This window comes from Larus michahellis, chromosome 11 (assembly GCF_964199755.1).
Source record: "Larus michahellis chromosome 11, bLarMic1.1, whole genome shotgun sequence".
Classification (NCBI taxonomy): domain Eukaryota; kingdom Metazoa; phylum Chordata; class Aves; order Charadriiformes; family Laridae; genus Larus; species Larus michahellis.
Window position 1 is genome coordinate 11352159 of NC_133906.1, and position 20789 is coordinate 11372947.

Here is a 20789-nt window from a genome sequence, read left to right on the forward strand (position 1 = left end):
CGAGCCAGGCTGTTGGTGGCTGTACACTACCAAAAGCAAGTAAATCATCACACTGATTCTGCAAGAGAAATGATGGAGGGAAAGGCAAAAAGTCCATCCAAGTGTAGATGATCCATTGGTTTAGTGCCCTCCAAATATGTGGGATCTGTATGGGAAATGCATGTACAACTAGTGAGAGTCCACAGCAATGCCTGAATTCAAGGGGTTTCATAGGGAGCGATTTTGCTACTATGGTTCTGCTGATCTGTGTGTGAGGAGCAATACATCTCAGTATGTGGTACCCGGATGCTGGGGAAAGAGATAGGACAGTAAGAGGGTGCAAAGAAATAGCCAAGAGGTCCTTTCCTGTCTTCTATTGCACGACTTTGGTATCCCAGAGCACACAAAGTGAGATGTCTTGTATTTTATTTTTCACCCAAAGCGTAGAATTAACATCCATTTAAACGGAAATACAGCAAAGTGAATCTTTGTCATTACTAAGTATTTGTGGAAAAATGCTGCTGGGACTCCATGTTTATGACTGTGCTCCCCACCCACTAATAATCTCTCTGGAGGGATTTTTAACATTCCTGTTTCAATCAATGAAGGGTTTTTCTTTACTTCCGGTCACTTTGGTATGGGAATGTTCTCAGGGAAGAAGGAAACTCTTTCCAAGTTCTTGTTTGGTTTTATGCTTTTTTTTTTTTTCTGTGTCATGTAGCTGCATTATACAGAAGAGCAGGATCTCTGGGGGAAATTTTGGGACCATATGAACATGGCAGTCAAATCCACAGATGGCCTTTATTCCGCCTTTTGGGTATCTTTTATTGAAGAGTCTAATGAATTATTAGCCAACTTTCTTGCATGAGCAAGCCAAAGCCAGAATCTAAGCTTATGCATGCATATTTTTCATCCATCCAGAATAGCACAGATCTAAGCTCTTTAATTAATCGTAAAGAAGAGACTGTCCCTAGGCAACGGTTCTTATTTCACACTACCTCTTCCAGGAATTTTAGATAGCTTCTGCAACGTGTCACATCTCCTAATAGATGAGATTATGATTCTCTATAGCTCAGCACACAGTGTCCTGGAAGTTTGACCAATTAGGCTTATTCTTCAGATGGATGAGTCATTACATACATACTTTATAACAAATGTTTAAATAGTTGTGTGTAGATGGGTTACAAGAAAATGATGTTAATGTAGTGTTATGGTTGAGCTGTCCATACATAAAGGAAATTTCTTTTATCGTTTTACTCCTCCACAGAGAAGCAATGATAAGCAATGATTTTTTTCTAAGCTGACTGGCAGTGATTTATAGACCTTGCCTCCTCCAGGCTGTTTATGCCTTTTGAGTGTGTCCCTCTAGGAAGTTTCTGAACTGCAAAGACCATATTTTGCAGTAATGATGTATATCAAGGTTTCTCAGTCTGGCAGGGAATAGTGTCTGGTGTTTGCCTTCCATTTTGTGTGCTTTGAAGGTAGTGCATGTCATCCAGTGATGACACTGAGGTGCACTAGAAAAGGTCTGCAAATGTGATGATGGTCTATCATAGAATCATGTTCCTTTGTGGGACAACAGATTGAACCCTTTGCATTTGAGACAGGGCTTACTGCTGCTTCTTGCCAGTGATATCCTGTGTTACAGCTTTTAAGAACAATCTCTCATATGCAAGTATCTTCATTCTCATGAGTTTCTGCCCTTATTTCTTTCCATCAATACTGAAATGAGATCAAATGCTCTTTTGCTTTTCAAGCAGATTATCTATTGACTGAAAAGTCTTGTTACTTCTGGAGGACAGGTTTTCCAGTGACAACTTTTGTCTTCCAACCAGTCCAGATAACACAGAAATCAACCAGAAGCACTTATAAGGTGAAGAGTGGGTTTCTGCCCACTTCCTTGACTGCCACTTAGGTGGAGCTTGTGTTCAGCACCCTGCTTAAGAAGAAACAAGCTGGAGAATAGTTGCTGATGGATTTTGTACTTGATGCGGTCACACCCAGGGACTGTAGGTAGCCCTGTGCTAGCCCTGACTTTGCCCAGATTTTTCTGTCTCTGAGTAGCGCAGGAAGGGCACTGGAGCGGCCTTTCAGCATAGGCTTACAACACAGAGCATCGGGTTGACACATGCAACTGCCAGCCGGTTACTGGTTTTGTGCAAATTGCTCTCGTTATTACACAAGTAAGTTCACGTGCAGCCAGTTTGAGCTCTGCTACCACTAAATGCCATAGAGTTATTCATTAGTGCTTTTTCCAGGAGACAATGATTTCATAACTATTAGCGGGGTGATAGTTACCTGCCATAGCTATCTGACTTCTCAAGTCTTCTAGAGTTCTTTCCTTTTCATGGATCATTTTCTTGAGAAAGCTGAAATTTTCGGTCTCTCAGAGTTGGAATAATTAAACCATGTACTTGTCTTTAACAGAACAGGTTGAGATTGGGTATACGGGGGGAAAATTGAGATATTTAAGACATTTTCTTGTGAGCAATTTATCTAACTGTATTTTTATGATTTTTACATCTGCAAGTATTGATCATTACATCACTGAAGAAGACTGGAAACTTCACTCTTTTTGCTAGAAGTTGGCAAGATCTCTTTTCAGAGTCACTGGCTGTGTAATCTGTTCCTGTTGAGTATGCGATGACAATATATTTCTTATCATTAGATAAACCCTCTCCTCCCTCCACCCTGAAACTGCTCTGATACATGCAGATCCAGTGGATGTAATAATTCACCACACTTTTCATCAGGTTCTTAAAATATAGTGGAACCCATTCAAATGTTTCTGTTATTGAGATGCTCATACTGAAACAATTGTTTTCCTCTGACCTAATCTGAAAGACTTAGAACAAAATCGGTTTGTCTCCAGCCACACCCCATGAAACAGACATTGATGCAATAATTGTTCGTTATCAAAACCAAGCCAGTATCTGAAATACTTGACTCCTAATTAAGAAAGATTTTTCTGGGCCAGGGCCAGAGCTTGATTTGCTGTTGGTAACAGCTTTGCTGAAATGGAAGATGCTTTCCCTGCTTGCACCACTAGAATCCGACCCATTGAACCCTCAGGTTATTCAGCTAGATCTTGCAGTGGAAGGATCCTCACGTCACAGACATTGCAGTTGAGAGGAAAGGAAGGTCCCGGGCTTGTATGCTTGTGGAGGAAGGTGGCGAGCAGGTCTTGATCACTTTATTTCTGTGGGTAAGGTCCACTGAGACGTGAGCACAAGGTGTCTTGTACAGCGTGGCGCAGAGAATTGCTGTGTGCCTCTGGACTGCCAAATGACTGCATCGTGAGCATAGCTTTGAGAAACACCTCATTTCCCTGAATGCACACAGTTACCTACCTGACCACCCTGCCCTTGTTTTTAAAGGGCACATCACCACTGCGGCTGTCTAGGTGGCAACTCTCCCTCGCTCTGCTGCACACACACACACACAGAACCTCAAATGTAGCATTCCTCTCCTTCTGCTCCCCCTGCACGTCCTTCCCAAACTCCCCTTCCATGCCATGCTTCCTGCAAACTTCTCCATAGGATGTTCTGCCTTCACCTGTAGGCTATTGCTTTATGCTGGTAGTTCTTCCTCTAACCTGCAAAGGAATGAATCCTGGAAAAAATGGCATGGGGCTTTTCATTGTGCCCATTCAATAGCTGAATAAATTTAAAGATTCCTTTAATTGTTAAGTTACCAGAGGGCAGGAGTAACTCAGAGAGAAAGGACTCCTCTGAGTTTGAGCAGGACAATTTTCCTTACTGCTTTTTAATACTAACAATAACAATGTTTCCATGGTGACTGCCACATCACGTCGGTTATCTGGAAGATGCAGAGTGGCTGCTGAAAGATCCCATTACACTGACTAATGTGAGTGGTGCTCGAGGGAGGGAACACACTCTAATACACAGAGATTTTTCTCACTTTGGTGATAATTGCTAATGTGGCTGAGATGTTGTTTCCAGGCTGCGCAGCGCTCGGATGGGCTGTGTGATCCAGGAGAACAAGGGACAAAGCAGAGGGAAATCAGAAAGGTGGCAGGCACAGGGGAGCAGTGGCAATAGCACCTTGTTGCACTGGCAGCAGCATCGGGGATGGTATAGTGGTGTCCTCTTGAGCCTTGCATTCAAAGAGGGGCTTGGAGAGGTGTCAGTATGAAGGGGTTGATTTCAGTCTCCAGGGACTGATTTGGAGGCTTATTCCTTTGGGAGTTCCCAACTATCACCAGGCAGTCTCCTTTCCCAGTGGGCTTAGGTGCCCGGGGCATGCCCTTTTTGCAGGGGTGTCAGGCAGCCCTCACTTCACCTAAGTCTTCTCCAGACAGTGATGGAGTGAGTTGTCTCTGGATCCACACTTGTCCTTGGAGGTTGAGTATTTTCCACTGCAATGCAGAGGGTCACAGTTTCTCCTGTCTCCCAAATCCACCGCCCAGCCCTGCCTGGCCTTGTGTCTGCTTACATCTGCATGGACTCAGACTCTCACGTCTGTGTCTGAAAGGAAGTGAGAAATGTTGCTCATCATCTTTCTGCCTGAGCTCAGAAATCATTCTTCTCTTTCTCTGGCTGTAATGGGCAGAGAAGAGGATAGGTCATATCTGTCCTAGCTGGTCTCACAGCTTGCATGGAGGTAGATTGATGGAGCCATTTGTGATCATCAGTGACAATTTGGAGCTGTGAGGATGAACCGAATGTGGATTTGTGGCCCAGCTGCCAGAAAACAGATATTTCTGATCACATCCCCAGGTATGGTACTATGAACCCTGCAAGCTTTCCCCTCTCTGGGTAAAAGTCTGTGGGTTTTGTAGGAATTCCCAGCTAATATCTGGCTTTCTGGTACAGGCTTGGTCCCAAGAAGGTAAAGGCAGGAAGAGCTTCCATGTTGAAAACACATGCAAGAAAAGTATATTTTGATTTAACTCAAGTGCTCTATACGACTGGGTTAGGGACCACCTGGCAAAACAAAGGGGGGAAAAAAAAGGCTTTTATATGAAATGGTTCATTCTTTAAAGTGTATTCTTGGTTTATATTCTTTCTCACAGAAACAAATACACATACTCTTTTGCAAAGTCAGATAAAACACCTCAAATATATTTTATTTTTGCCATCTGCGAGCACTGACACAGTAATCAGCTGAAGAGGTTTGTTCGGGGTTATTTTTTTCCTTTAATTGATTTTTGGAGAGAAGAAGAAAGTTAATTGCTATGCAGAAAATGTCTAAAAATGGAAGTCACAGAGAATATTCACATGACTAAGGGTTTGTAGGGTAGACCTGCTGAATATAAATTCTCCAGACTGTGATATATTGGAGAAAGAAAGGAGTAAGAGAGCAGAAACCTCAACTGACCCTTTGCTTTGGAACAAAATGCTTGAAAAAGATTTTCATAAGTGACTGCATGGAGATACCTGTTCTGCTAATTACAAAATGTAATTGCAGTTTCCATTTAGTCTGAATGATTTTTTACACTGCATCTTTGTCTTCAACAATACAGTGCCATGTTTCGTGCCGGTACCTCTGCCACCCCACGGTAAACCCTATTTGTTGGGTAATTTTCTTGTCAGCATTTGAGGTGGAATGAAATATGCTTAATGCTAGTTTGGCTAATGTAGCAAAAGGGACCGAATCGGACGGAGGAGGACAGAGTTTTCAGCTGACTGAAGCCAAGGAAATGTTTCTTGAGTGTTGTGAAGTGCATTTTGAGTCTTGTAGCCAAACCACAGAATGCTAAAAAAAAAAAATAATAATCAGGGAAGTTAAATGCTTCACTCATACGTTTTTTTTTCCATGTAATGTTTCATTCTCTCTATTTATAAAGCAGCACAGGCCGCTGATTGAATGTTAAACAGACCTGAGCTCCCTCTTGTTAGTACTTGCAGATGTATTAAGCCTGTTGGGTCAGATCCACAGCTAATGGAACTGGCCTCATGCCTTTGAAGGCATCATAATCAGCTAGATTATTCATTTTTGTTGTTTGTTTTTAAAAGAGTAGCTTTTGTAAGTCATTTGCAACAATAAAGCTTCACATTTCTAATTTAAAATGGAAAGGCTTTTAATTCTTAAGTTACCCAGGGGACACTTTGCTCGCCAAGTTCTCACTTTGTCCTTGTATGAAGCACCCACATAATAAGAATAAGTTTTTTAAGAGAAATGGGTGTGCTGGACCATGAATGCTGCTATATTATTAGCTTTATTTCCTGCCCTGTGATGGTAGACATAGATGCTGAAATGCATGCGAATATGTTGACCTTCTTAAAGGAATGAGCTTCCAATTGATTTTTTTTTTTAACCACGGGAGCACACTGAACAAAGGTGTTTTAATTTGTGCGAGCTTGACCTTCGATTTCCTTTTATCTAAGAAGTCCATGGGACTGACGAGTGGTAGGGAAAAGTTATCTTCTGCCCTGGCATATAAAGAGCTTAAATTGTTCTGGGCATTTTTAAATCCAGTCTTCTGTTGTTGATGGCTGATGAGGAAAGTGGTTGTGTCACATGTAAAATCAAAATATAAGAAAGCAATGGAAGAGGCAAATACACAAGAGAACTTGCCTGGAGGAATACCATTTTCTGCCTTAGTCCAGTACATCGATACTCAAGTCTGAAAGGTTTGCTTTGAAAATTGCCCTAAAACCAGCCTGATCCTTGGCCGTGGGGTGGTGTTGGTGCTTGGGTGGTTCTGCACACACAGCCCAGAAAAAGCCAAGCTTTTGGGGACTTAGGTGCTTACAGCGTTGGCTGGCTCTTGCTGGGGTGTCTGTGAGTACCAGAGGGGGCAAGCTGTGGAGCTGGGCCAGGAGTGTGTGTCAGGTGTCAAAGAAAGCCAGTATCAGAGCAAGGAACACAATCTGCATTGCCCAGGTCTGTTGCCATGTGCCAGTCCCTGAACCTGTTCTTACTCAGGACTCCTGATGCTTTCCCTGCACCAAATCCAATGTGAGGGAAGCAGGGACAGGGGAAGATTTTGCGTGTATGAGACTCTTCAGAGGTTGAGTCTTGGCAGGCAAAGGGTAGGCAAGAAGACATTTTATTGATTACTTGATTTATCTTGTATTCCTGTTAATGCATTTAAAAAGGGCCCTTGATGAGCTGAGGCATCCATTGTCATGTCCCACGTGAAGTTACCGGAGGAAATGTCACAGCCAAGGCTTTGCACAATGCAATGGGAAATTGCAGCATGTCACTGATGAAGGGTTAGCAGTGGAGATGATGTATCTGTCTGCTGCAATCCCACTAATTGAAAAACCATCTCAAATTAGTGATCTGAAAAGAAGCTCAGCTCATGAAATGGTATGTCAGGTGTTATTACGACTAAGGGTTTGGGAAGAAAAGCATCTTTATAAGCAGTGTTCCTGAATCACCCCACTTGTTTAATTTTGAGGTTTTGTTTAATTTTTGCTTCTTTACTTTTGAAGATAGCAGAGTCACAGAAATAAGGAGGGAATGACAGTTGAAAAGGGAAGAAAATATTCTTGTAGGAGGAGGGGAAAAAGACCTTTAAACACCTGTATGGTCTGCCAAAAAGGCCATGTATTTGTTTGGTATTCCTAGAAACAATATTATAGCATCTCAATATACCAGCCTATTCTGATGAAGGATTTTTTTTTTTTGACATTAAATGACAGAAAAGAAAAAGCAACAGAGCTTTTTATTTAACTAAGTGGAATTTCAGTCATATTCAATGGTGGAAGCATCCTTATTGAAAATGGCATTTTCGAACTTCCATCCATAAGGAGCGGGGGCTTGGAAACTGAGCCATGAATTTTCCATTCAAGGGATTTGACTTGGCACAGAAAGACGTCATGCAGACCGCAGCTGGCACCAGACACAGTTAAAAAGATCTGAGGCTATTAGTGCCTAAACAGCCACTAGAAATTATATTACATGATGGAGACTGGCTAATATAATTGAGCCAGCTAGTTATTGTGTGCATAATTTAATTATTTGACAAATTGCTTAGAAACATGGTGTTCTTGTTCCACACTCGTGCTGCACTCACAGTATTACAAGGCGCAGAGCAGAGGAATTGCTAGTGGGTACATGGTCATTCTCAGAAGGTAGATGTTTCTTTTTAAGATTTGCAAACTTGGAGAAGTTCACTGGTGTAGCCATGGTGGGTGGCGTACACAGAGATGGGTAGAGCCAACAGGGACATAGCTGGGGTAGCAAATGGGCTCAGAGACAGCTAGTGCTGCTTCAAGGGGATACCTTTGAGGCTTTGGGGTAGCTGGAGAAATGACCCTCTCTTTACTCTGTGAGTCTTTTGGGTTTTGACTGCTGGGCTGTGTGGGCTGAAAGGAACCCATGAAATAGTGGAGCAGATGTGAGCTGGTTTTGGACCCCGAGATTATACCATCCTCATGGAAGGTGTTCAATGTTCTTAGAAGAACTGGGGCCATTTTGGTTTATGGTTATGAATTCTAAGATAAAGGACCAAAAAGAAACCCCCTTAAGCTTCATGTAAGAAGCCATGGAGCACTAAGGAGTATTTTCCCATAACTCTGAAGATTTAGATACATGACTTAGGGACGTTTCCTTCTTACAAAGCATCTCCTAAGATATGCTACTTAAGAATCTGGACACCATCTGGGATAAAGCTTTGCTGTAATAATAAGGGACAAATCCTACATTGTCTTGCACAATGCCAAACAAATATGAAGACCCAGTTGTGTCACTTTTTTTTTTTCAGTTAGCCTTTCAAAATTTCAGAGGCTAAGCTGTTGCAATAAAATCAGCAAAATCATTGACTTATTACAAAAAGATTTTCAAAACTTGGGAGTGAAATGCCATTTTTGAAGAAGTGCAGCCAAATCACTTTTACCTGCAGAGCGGATCAGGCCGTATAACAGGGTGCTGGGAGCAGCTGTTCTTGGGGGGTATTTCAGACTCCTTATCCCCCTGGTGGATCCACCTGAGTGTTCTGTCAGCCTGTGGCTCCCTCCCTGCCTACAGGCCTGAGTTTTCTTACAATAGTAACCTGGATTAACATGATGGTGTGGTTCACATTTGGATTTCATCCTGGCGTACAGGTGGGAGGCAGCCAGGATAGACAGCTGGATCTGGGAGCTGGGAAGTGCTCCTGAGTCTTTCACTTTAGCTGTAGCTTTCACGTCGAGATCTAATGTTGTCAGTCTTACATGTAGTTATCAGCTGGGAGAAGTTATGGGATGAAGGGAAAAAATCACCCTCCTGAATTTTACACTGTCAGTCAGAAATCCTTATAATGAGATGATGGGTGTATGAACATATACTGAGGTGACCTAGATGATTCTATGATTTTGTGATTTTTTTTCTTGCATGCAAGTTAACTAGGTTGTCAATGGATGGATAGGTTTCCAGGCATTGCCATAAACTATGGAAAGAACCTTGTTGCCCTTATTGCTCTTATGCCCTTCTGTGAAAATAACCTTGACAGGATTTCTGCCAATTCTGTTTGTATCAAATTTTGCCTCATTCAGAGTCTTTCTTCTTCTACAAAGAGAAAATTAAAAACAAGAGAATTTCTTCAATGGGACTGCCCATTAAAGGTCACAAAATTTCCCAATACCTAGCAACATTGAAGGTAGCTTCGAGAACCAGATGTGACATTTGCAGTAGCATCCTTTCTTGACAAACTTGACTATGAAGAGGGTGAGACCGCAGCGCAGGAACGGACAGAGGCATCTGGCTTCGGGGGTCCCTTAGTCACATTGCAGCTGCTAAGACGATAGCAGTCCTCCTGGACTGTGCAGAATTTTGTAGGTATTTGTAGGTATTTTCCATGGTAAATGATCTTTACCTGGGAATCAAACTGATCTCCTTCACGGTGACACACAGTTCTACACTCTGAGAGCATTAACTCTTCTCTGGGTGCTGCCTGGCTGGCTGGTTTTCCTATGGACAGCAATGCTTTTCCTGGTTGTGGCATCTCTTGGCTGTACTCCTGTTTTGAGCGTATATAAGTATATATATTGCATGCTCTGAGCAGTGGGAAAGGTGTCCAGAGTCAAACATTTATTTGCCAGGCTTAGAAAAAAAATCATGCTTGATATGTAAGTGCCATCCGCGCTGATGAAAACCCCTGCTTGCTGGCCTCTCACAAGAGTTGCGTGAGCACGGAAGAGAGATTCTGTGCTGTTTTCTTCAGACAGATTGATAGAGATCACATCGTCTGTTTGCATCCTGAGAATTGTTGCACTTAGGTGGCAAAGGGAGGGTGGTTTCAAACGCCTGGGCACCTGAGGCTTATGCCTGATCCACAAGCAGCAGGTGCTACTTGCTGAGTTCCTCCAAAGCTGGACTGAATGCAGCTGTTTTCCGCCCAAAGAAAGGGCAGCAGAGTGATTTCCCAAATGAATTTTAGACAGCAGTTGATAAGGCTGCTGCCTGAGTATGAGCAGTGTTGGGTTTGAGCTTTAGGAGTGGAGCACAAGGATTGCAGAGCTGACCAGCTCATTTGGAAACCCATTTTAGTGACCCAGAGGCAGATGTGCCAGAGCAATGTGTGAAAATCCAAAATGGACAATTTCTTACCCCTCTGAAGACACCTGAGCCTACAGAAGGTGCGTACTGATTCTAGTGTCCTGTAGGAAACTAAAGGATATTTAGACACCCGACTGCCTTTGTGCATCTGTGTCTAAATGGCTGGTTCATGCCATCAAATATGAGAACTCGGAGGGGGAAGAGGGAGCTGTGCCTTTTATTTTATTAAGCCCTACTTAAAGCCGTTCGGAGGCTCTCCATATGAATGTCTCATCTTTTTGGAGTCTTACTGAGCTCCTTCTGCTGACCACGTTGTACAGAATAAATTTGTTAGATTAATTGTGATTAATTTCATAGATTAATTGCAGTTTGGGTTAGAAAGAACAACCCTTTACTTCTTCAAAAGGTGTTGCTTCACAGTTTCATAGGACGCCGCCTTCTGTCTTTCACTGTGAGGTGGCTTGCCTTTGAATGCCCATGTTATTTTCTCTCCCTATCCAATTTTATTTTTTTTTTTTACCATTTTTATACTGAGTCCTTGCAGCGTGTGACACCATCAGTGGAGCCTGTGAACAAAACATAAAGGTGGAATGACAAGCCCTGACACCAGGGCCATGATTATAAGTTATGTCCCTCCAGCTGCTAATGCAAGTAATATGTGGCTTAAGTGGGAACAAAACCACACACCCCCCCCAGCTCTCCAGCACAGGTTGGATGCTGAATACTAATAGAGAGCCGTCTGCATCCAGTCCCCACTGGGAAAAATAATATTTGTCAACTCAGTTCAAACAGTGCATAAATTTGAGGGAACTGCCATCTGCTGACAGACCCTTCCCCCACCTACACTGCCTGAAAATCCTTCCTCATGAGTATCTGCTCTGTGCAGTAGTGTTCCCGTCAACCTCTGTTCAGCATCCGCCCTTCTCTGCTTCCTTTTTTCCCCCAGGTATTTCCAGAGAGTTCAGGTTTCCCAGGGCTGTAAGGCACCGAAGTACCTCACTGGTTTGTGTGACAGTCAGTGCCAGCCCCAGGCTGGTGTGTAGCTACCTGCAGGCTCTGTAGCTCCGCAGGTTATCGGTATTGCTGTCAAAGCCACTAAGGATTTTTGGAGGGACCAGCAGCTCCCTGCTCTTGTTGACTTCCTTGGGGAGTGAAGGGTGCACGCCTTCTCTGAAAGCTAAGGGCATAAACCGGAAGATTTTTTGCCAAGGAAAACAATAAGGAATGAAATTTAGAAACCTTGCAGTGGAAAAGGCTATTAAAAGAATGCCCTGTTGTTTGGATGTGGCATTGTTCTCTGGTTTGCTTTTAAATAAGGCTTTTCGTTGTAGCTAGAGAGGGAAAAAGGGAATTTTTGATGGGAAAAAACCAACCAGGGTCAGCAGTTGAAATCAGAGAGTAAGAAGGATACTTTGATGGACAGCACGAAGGCCAGGCTAACTGGCACACCACTGCAATTAGATTATCATCTCACTGGAGCAAAACCTAGTGGCAATTTATGTCCTGTTGCCTGATGAGGATATATCTTTTTCTTCATCTGTGCTGTTGTGAAAATGCAACGTGTACTTCGTCATTGATGGAAAAGGTGGGGAGGAGCCAAGCCAAGCGCGCTGTTGTTGGTGGGCGGTTGATATCATCTTTCACGGATGTTAAGGGCCTCTCTGGAGTTTTTTTGGTATGGTAATGATGTTCTCTCTTCTCCATTCCAGCAGACACTCCCCTCTTAAGGGAACCTTTGGGAATCATATCAGACTTTTGGGAAAGGGCGGTCAGATCCCCCCCTTCCTTCTTTTACCCACTCGAGCAGTCACACGTGACAGATTCATGCCTGCAGCACTTCTAGGTTTTATCTGCTCACTGAATTTTATTTCCCCTCTGTGAGTGTTTATATTGCTTAGAGACTGCCAAGGTTCATGTTAATCATAAAAAAAAGTGGAGGTTTATTAGGTATTGCAGTTCTGTGATTCTTTGGTGTTTGAATGTTAATGAAGCTTTGTATGCTCCAGAATAGCTAGTGAGGTGGATCTTAGCTCTGGTGTGGCAAAATAGCCGGAGGTTGATTTTTCTTCCCTTTCCTCTGGGTTTTAACATCTTACGCGACATTTCATCCCGGAGCAGTTTTACACTATGTATCATCATGTGTAATATTGTGTCACGCTGTAATTTTGCAAGTGCATGAAACGGCAGGAGGGAGGTGAGAAGGGGCTCAATTACACCCCGAGGGAGGGGAGAGCTCAGCGGAGGGACCTGCTCCTGGGAGGTAATGAATTGGGTGTCAGCACTTTGCTGGAGCAGAGCGACAGAGCGGAGGGGAATTTATTATTTTTAGGGGCTCCGCGGGCAGACAAGAGGAAAGGAACCAGTCAAATCACATTACTAATGGTCATTTCCACAGGCTGTGCATGTACGTGGGATTTAACAAAAGAAGGGATGTTCATTCTCGCTCCAGACAGCTCGGTTCTTTCTTTTTCCAAAGGCTAAAGGAAGAACATGGCCATTTTAACTGGCTCAGAGTGAGAAGCCTTCAAAGCAACTTTGGTGTCAACTCTTGGGGAAGGCAGACATAGAGTCACGCTGGGTGAGGGAGACATCCCACCGTCCAGGGATGTTCCCCTTTCACAGCCTCTTCTCTGGGTGCAGTCAGCCCTGATGGATCTCTCTGGGATGGAGGAAACATGGATGCAGAGGGGGAGAAAGGAACCAGGTAGACATTAGGGACGGAGGAATGATAGCACAGGGTGTATGTGTCCTGCTGGTGTGCAGCTCTTGCTAGCCCTGATGCTGAAAGCTGTATTTACTAAAGAAAGGTAGAGGATGAGCAGCTTCTTATTGCTCAGGAGCAAGAGGTACTTTCTCACTGAGTTAAGCTCCATGCCTTCCCAGATGGCATTCGGTGTAATTTCATTGCCCTTTGTCTCTTCCTTTGCCCTGAGCACAAGTTCGTTCCTTCAGCTTAACCCAAGCAAGATTTATTTTTTCACCGTACATTGTAGTCAGGGCAGAGCAACCAAACTGGAGAGCTGAGCATTTCTAATTTTCTGAATTTCTAGCCAGGGCTGCCCTCTAAGTATTGGCTTTGGTAGAGAAAGATGTACGGCTCGTCTTCAAACTAACCTCAAAGGGGACTTGTGTCATTGTCATCTTTGTATTACTAAATAAATTGTTATTGGAGGAAGTACCAGGCCTAACATGCTCTTCTTTTAAATGGGGAAGAGTTGATGAACGTGTATTCTACAGGGGGAAATGCTCTTCCACATTGGCCTGCCAGAGCTGGGTTGTGGTGGGTCTTCTTGGAGAGGGGTCTCTTCTCCCAGGTTTCCTGTTGGAAAAAGTAGAGAATATTGGCATACTAAATCCAGGAAGTCTTTCCTTTTGATTATACTTTTCCAAAATGACTTATTTTCATTTTTTCAGGTGTAATATGACTTCCTTTGGGGGCAGAAATCATGGCAATTTTCATTTCCATCTCCCTTGAATCCAAATGAGACTTCTTCCTCTTCAGCACTATGAAAAGAGACAAGGCTTCCCCAGGTTGGGAGCCCATGGGCCACCATAAAGTTGGTCTGAAATATTTCTATTCAAACTTGCAGGCAAGTGTGCTTTGATGGAGAGGAGGTGGAGCCCATGTTTTCTTGGCCAGACTAGTGCAATTCATCCAACCGTACTCCTTTTTCTACCAGCTACCTTTTCAGCACACCAGGACTCTTATGCATGTTCTCTGATGAGATCCAGCAGTAAGTGCTTCTCCCTCTGCAACTGCCTTTTGCTTAATTGGCCCATTTTGCAGCAGATTGGGCCCCAAGGAGGAGGTTAATATGAGCAGTTATTCTGAAAGGCGGGTCGGGGCTTCAGTGAACTGTTCATCACTGGAAAAGTCTGTTAGCCTCAATCTTGCTACCTTTTTACACTTTACTCTAAAATATTCTGACTTAACAATGAATTTATAAATCTGTCGCGCTAGATACAGTCTCCACAGCTCTCTCTTTCGTTGAGTTTCGAACTGGATGTGTTGGGTCAGATTTAAGACCGCACGTGTGGATTTACCTTCACTCTTTCTTTTCGTTTCAAAACAGCCACCAAAACTGTAGCTCGGGATCTTCCAGCATTGCAGGTGGCATTGCCAGGGCTGCTGTAGCTTCTCTGAGGGATAGTCCCAGTATGCTGTGTGCGCTGTAGGACTACATCTCACCAGGCAGTGCATCTTTCTGCGGGATTGATGAGGGTGAGAAGTCTTTTCCTGCACTGCAAGCAATTACAGTGGCCCCTGTGAGGCTGTGCAAGGATTGCATATCATACAGGTTCTCAGAATTACAGCTGCTACAGTGGCCGAAGGAGAGAAATAGAACAAAATTCAGTGTGAATCAATATTAACCAATTAGTGTGTCTTTATGGATATAATATTATTAATATTATATAATATTATTGTTATATTAATAATATTATATTGATGAATTCTGAGATATGGCGGGCTTGCTCTTTATTAACTGCTGTTCTTGACAAGCCTCTCCACTATCCTGTAGGAATTATCTCTGTATTTCACCACTTTCTCCCATCATCACTCTCCTATGCCTTAGTTAAGGAAAACTTCCACCTGTAATTACTATTCAATTTGCTTGAACACCCATACAAGAAAATAAAGAGGATTGCGACAGAACGGTAACAACAAAAGGGTGGATGAACCCTGAACGACTAGACAGAGCTGAAAAATTTGTGGCTCTTCCTTGCTAGGGCAGTAAATGATAATGATTGCCTTTAGTACAGGTAGGCGCAGCCCTGATATTGGGATGCGGGCATGTTTTGGAGGATGAGCACATGCATGGTTCGGTGGTAGCGTGCCTGCAGGCAGGGCCGTTAGCCGGGGCAGGCACACAGTCCGTGCCACGTCCTACCATTGCGCATCTCTCAGTGGGTGGATTTCGTTGTGACCGGGGAAAATTTGCAGCCCTGGGCATGGCTTCTGATGCCATGATGGGAAAGTGGAATTCAGAAGCAAACAGGTTGAGGTTGTGGGTAGGAAAAAGCCTCCTGTAAACCTATGCCTGACCTCCAACTTTTGCTGTAGGAACTTCCTCAGCGTGAGCTCTCGCAGGCTTACAAGAACATTGCAGCCCCTTTCCCATGCAGGCAAACGTCCTGCAAAAGGTGTGCTGCTGGTGCCCGGTCCCAGCGAGCCAGAGCAAGCTGAGGAGCTGCCACTGCTGCTCCCTGCCTGAGCTGCTGGCCATGCAACAGCTTTAAATGTTTCCCCTGCTGCTCTGCCCACCCCCATCATCTCTGTAAGTGAGTTCATTTGATTAGAAGCTCTAGTTTGCATGGTAACACTGGAGCCCCAGGGATTATGATATTTTTTCATGCCAATCCAGAAGAGTGTGCGACAGCAGTCTCGACAGGATGGGTTGCTGTAATTTAGGCAGTAGAAGTTCATAGCCTTTTATGCTGCATTTGCTGAATTACCAGCTGGGACCAAGAAACCTTTGGGGAAACGGAGAACAAGAGTCCGTTTGGGATCCTTGCTCAGAACTTTGGGAGGACACATCTCAGGTAACATCAAGGATCAGGGCCTCAGTCCAGGCATCTGAATGAGGCCAGGAAACTTACTGTTGAGTGACCAATTTATGAGGGACCTGGAAAGGCTGGAGAGAAGGGTGCTACAGCAAAGAAACAGAATGGTGCAGCAAAGTAACCTGCTTGGGAATGAGGAGAGGGGGAATAATTGGGCCCAAAAGAGGGTATTGTGTCTGGTACCTCCAGCATTAGCATCTGCTCTTGGACACGCTGCAGGATTTACATGCTGGCCATTGTCGGTGGTTGGGCTATTCTCCTTTTTCAGCTTTGATAAAAAGAGAAGGATTCCCTTTCTCCCGCCCTCCCTTCTGGAAGGCACAATTTATCCTTGTTGCATCGCCCAGAAGGCACAAAGGGATGCGTGCTACAAAGGCTTCATTCTTCCTACATGCTCACCTACCCCTGCTATAAGAAAAGCAGGATTTTGCCATGGTTATAAGGCAGTTTATCTGCAGAGGTTAGACCCCGAAGGTGGACTCTGGCTGCTGGTGGATCCTGCTGGGCCAGCAGATGACGATGCTGGTTGAACAGCTGAGAGCATGGGAACACAAAGCCACCGAAAACACCAAATGCCTCAGCAAAATCCATAGGTTTGCAAGGGGTTAAACACAGGAATGTGCACTCCGAAGGTCTGTGGGGGGATGGAAATGATGTGAGAATTCAGGGCTATTGGATGTAGCATTCATTCAATTACCATGCTTAGTTAAGTACTGCACAGTGGAGTGAAGACTGCAGTCTGTTAGCATGGCTGTTACTATAAGTCATTTAATTACGAGGTAGCTCATATGCCATTTTAACATATGTAGAGTAACATTATCCCTCTTTTGTAGGTCACTATTCTCATAAGTCTGGCTCTTGCATTCCTTGCCTGCATAGTGTTTCTTGTGGTATACAAAGCCTTTACTTACGACCACAGTTGCCCAGATGGATTTGTTTATAAGGTAAGAAACTTCAGTTGGATGAATTGCCTGAGATAACGCTAGACTCTAATTGACTACATGGTTACAGTCTAGTCTGCTTTTCTGACCAGGCCAAACAGAACGTTTGGGAAGAATGTGTTGAAATGGGAAAAGCGTTATGGGAAATGTGGACTTGCATCTGCCTCCATCAGCTACTGTTACACTGTAATTGTTGGGATTAGCATTTGGTGAACACTACAGACAGATGTTCAGGAACGATCCGTCATATTTCTGAATGGATTTATTGCAGCTGGAATCCCGCATTTGCTTCCCACACGTTCAAGTGACCAAGGTTTACTGGCATACATTTTCATGCAAAGCAAACTCTCAGAGTGCTGGCACATGTGTCCTTTGTGAAGGAAATCCGAATTTGCCCATGTAGTTTATTTTTAGGTGCTCTTGAGCCTCTATCAAGAACAAAACCATGTAACTTAATTGCTAAAATCCTACTGTCCAGTGATTGTATATTGAATATTCACAGAGAACTATTTGCCTGGTCTGTTGAGATCTTTAAAAAAAAAAGTTTGGAAATTAGTTCACCGACTCCTTACTGTGAATAAACTCATAAACTCATGGGAGTATTGACCACACTGCGGATAGTCTGTGGGCTGGAAAATAAAGTAAGGATGTTGGTGTATTAGTCATTGCGAATTATTCTCTTAGGTTATATAAAAATGAAGTTAGGAAGCAGTCATGAATTTCAGAATCAGATCCAAACCTGAACTTCTGAAAAGATTAAAGGTTTAGGACTCAGATTTCAGCTAGTCACATTAAACTGGGAGTTGGAGTAATTTAATAATTTTACTTGGGGCTCCTTGTGTCCTTGGTGCTACTTCAACTCCGGAGAATACCACCCAGTCTGACAGTTGTTACCATTTGATTGCTCTTTTACAGCTGTTGCAAAGCGAATTGTTTTTATCTGTGCAGTTCTTAGCACGCAAGTGTCTGCCCTGGCACAGCGGAGATGCCCGGGCAGCGTCTGCACAGACAAGGAGCTCTGACAAGGGCTGGCCAGTTGGGCTACGCTCCCTACCGTCCCCAACCAAGGTGGTCATCCTGGAGGTCAGAGATAACACACTGTAACAGAGCAGCACGTAAGCAGCTTACTCTGCCTCTGCCTGTCCTCTGCTTGTCTGAGGATTAATTCTGGACTTTGCTCTACAGAGCTTTCAGTGCAGGACGTGATCCGAGCTGCTCAGCCAGCCCTGCTAGGACTGCGGCACGGGGCCTCGGTCTCTGTGCATGCCAGCAACGTACCAAACCAGCCAGCCCTTCGTTTTGCAGTCCCCATTTCCCATCCACGGATGAAATCAGCCTGCAGCCAGGGTTGCCAATAGCAACAGGTTTTGAAGGCTGCTGTCTGACTCTAAACTTTGTGCATTCCCACGGCGCTGAAAGGCAGCCGGGGCTGCGCAGCAGATGCTCTCGCTGCAGCAAGTCTGAGTCAAACGTCATCCATGCAAACAGCTAACCCTCAGATTTTTAAAACGAGAGCCTGAGGGTGATGGGACCACTCTTTACTTCTCTTGCTTTCTTCCCCTTTCCAGCACAAGCGGTGCATCCCAGCCTCGCTGGATGCGTACTACTCCGCACAGGATTCCAACTCCCGGGGCAGGTTCTACACTGTCATCAGCCACTACAGCATGGCCAAGCAGACCAGCTCCCGCGCCGTATCGCCCTGGCTGTCTTCAGGATCGGTAAACCACGAAGCCAAGGCTGCCAAGACAGAAGGTCATTAAAGTTAACAAGTAATGATGGGCAAGGTAGGAGGGTGGGGGGACAACACCATGTCTATACTGCATTGCTCTAGCTGAGGGTGCTGTGCTAACAGCACAACAGGAATAAATAAAACCCAAGTGCAGGAGTCATCTTAATGGATATTTCTTTTCGTGCATTGTTCTTGTTGATTTGTAACCGAGTTGAGCTCTTGTACAAAGGCATGTTTGATGTTGACTGTATCTTACGATGTAAAAATATTTTTAAATCATTGCTTAACTATTTGTTAGAAAAAGAAATTAAAAAACAAAAAAAGCAAATTAGATAAACAGCCAGAGAGGATAAAAGCAGCAAAGAGAATCCCACAAAGTTTTATCATTGCTGGAAACCTGTGACAGAGGCTTAACATGCAGTGAAGGAACCCCTGAAATCCTTTTGAGAGAGGGGATAGAAAGAACCTGGCACAAAGATGTTGTGATGTTGTTTAGCTTGCCAAAGGGGGGAATATTTTGCTGTCAAATTGAATCTAGCATCAGTGTTCATTTGCCGATAGAGAAATACAGGCATCCCCGTGTCCCTCAAGCACACACACGTGCAAACACACATGCACACAGACCCCTGCACAGTGGCCTAAGTAAATCCAGCAAGGTGTAGGCATTCATAATGAGCCGCCACTGCGCTGGGGATCTTGGCTGGGCTCTGAGGCTGAAATCCTGGTTGCGATGTGGATGTGGAGCAGGAGGGAAGCAGACAGAGGCTGCTATAGGGAAATCATGAATATACTTCTGAGTACGGGACTAGGAGTCAGGAGATCAGGGCTTTATTTCTGCTTCTGGCACAGATTTCCTGCATGATCTTTGGCAATTTATGTGAGGCTTCATCCTTTGGGGACCTCTTTCCTGAGGGTCACCAAGATACAAAGAAATGCTGTTATGAATTGAAGAGCCTCTCAAGAGTGGTGATAGTATAGAACAGTATCGAGCCTCTAACTTTTCAGCCCCTAATTTTCCCTCGCCCATGAAATGGGACGCTCCTCTTCCCTCCTTCACCTTCAGGTACTTCAGTATTTAATGTCATTCTAGGCAATGAGAGAGGGACGGCCGTAGCATGCTCTCAGACTACAAGGGTCCCATCAAATCTCTGCTTGCAAACACAGACCAGACCCCAAGCTTAATCCAGTCCTGGCCAATGTAAAACATCCTCTCCCCACAAATGGCATGTGCAATTAGTGCAGACTGGCGGGATTTAAAAAAAAAAAAAAGGATTCTCTTTCTTCAGAGCTGCAAGCTGTTGCTGCAGAGCAGCCCTGCTCCTCGGTAGCGTGGGCAGGGTGAGACGGAGCAGCCGGAGCAGAGTGCACAGGGAGGGCAGGGTTTGCATTTGACTAAGGCTGCTTTTTCAGATTTGTGGCTAGACTGTGATGGAAATTAGGAACTGGCCCCTTCTTCCCCTGCATTGGGCAGTTTTGTCCTCCATTTCGCATACATAGACACTAGAGGGTGTAAATGAGGGCAGAACTCCTCAGTCCTAACAGGCATCATGATAAATAACTGTATAGTGTAGCTAAAAATGTAGTGCCAAATGCCATTGTCTGATTTCCTGTCCTTCCTTCCCCTTCCACCTGTAAATTCATTTCTCACTCAAAATGTACAAACCACCCCCTCCACCAACAATCAAAACTCCAGCAAACCACTGAACAGTTTATAATTTTGTGGTGTATTTTTTGTCAGTAGGTAGCAGAGACTGAAGTATTTTTTGGTGTAATTCTTGAACTTTTCTGACGGGATTAAAATAAAGCTAGATGTGACTGAGCGTCTCTGTAGCTCTGGCAGGTTGTTTTTTTTTGGCGACCTGTGCTGCGGGCTGGGAGGTGGTGGAGGGCGATGTGTGTGTGCCTGGTGCCGTCGAGCGCGGCTGCACCTTTGCATGGGTGCCAAGGTGACTCTGGCTTGCAGGAGGCATTTTCAGAGCTTGCTGTTTTCCCCTTTAATCACTGGGGGGTTTATTCCCTATGTTCCTGCCCATCTTTCAATTGCAAATAGAAAAATAGGAATCAAAGCCAAGCTGAACTTCTGTTGGCGATTCTTGACTTTATGGAGGGACCTCGCCTCCTTTCCCATT

General features: G+C 44.3%; 1 protein-coding gene across 1 annotated transcript in view; it reads left to right on the forward strand.

Moving 5' to 3' along the window:
* The window catches only part of NSG2 (neuronal vesicle trafficking associated 2), a 37845-nt gene extending 17365 nt beyond the window's left edge, over positions 1-20480 (forward strand). Inside the window, exons 4-5 of the mRNA XM_074603641.1 lie at positions 16824-16934; positions 18500-20480. Coding sequence (XP_074459742.1) covers positions 16824-16934; positions 18500-18691 — 303 coding nt within the window. The 3' untranslated portion in view covers positions 18692-20480. The remainder of the gene's footprint in view (positions 1-16823; positions 16935-18499) is intronic.
* The last annotated feature ends 309 nt before the right edge of the window (positions 20481-20789 follow it).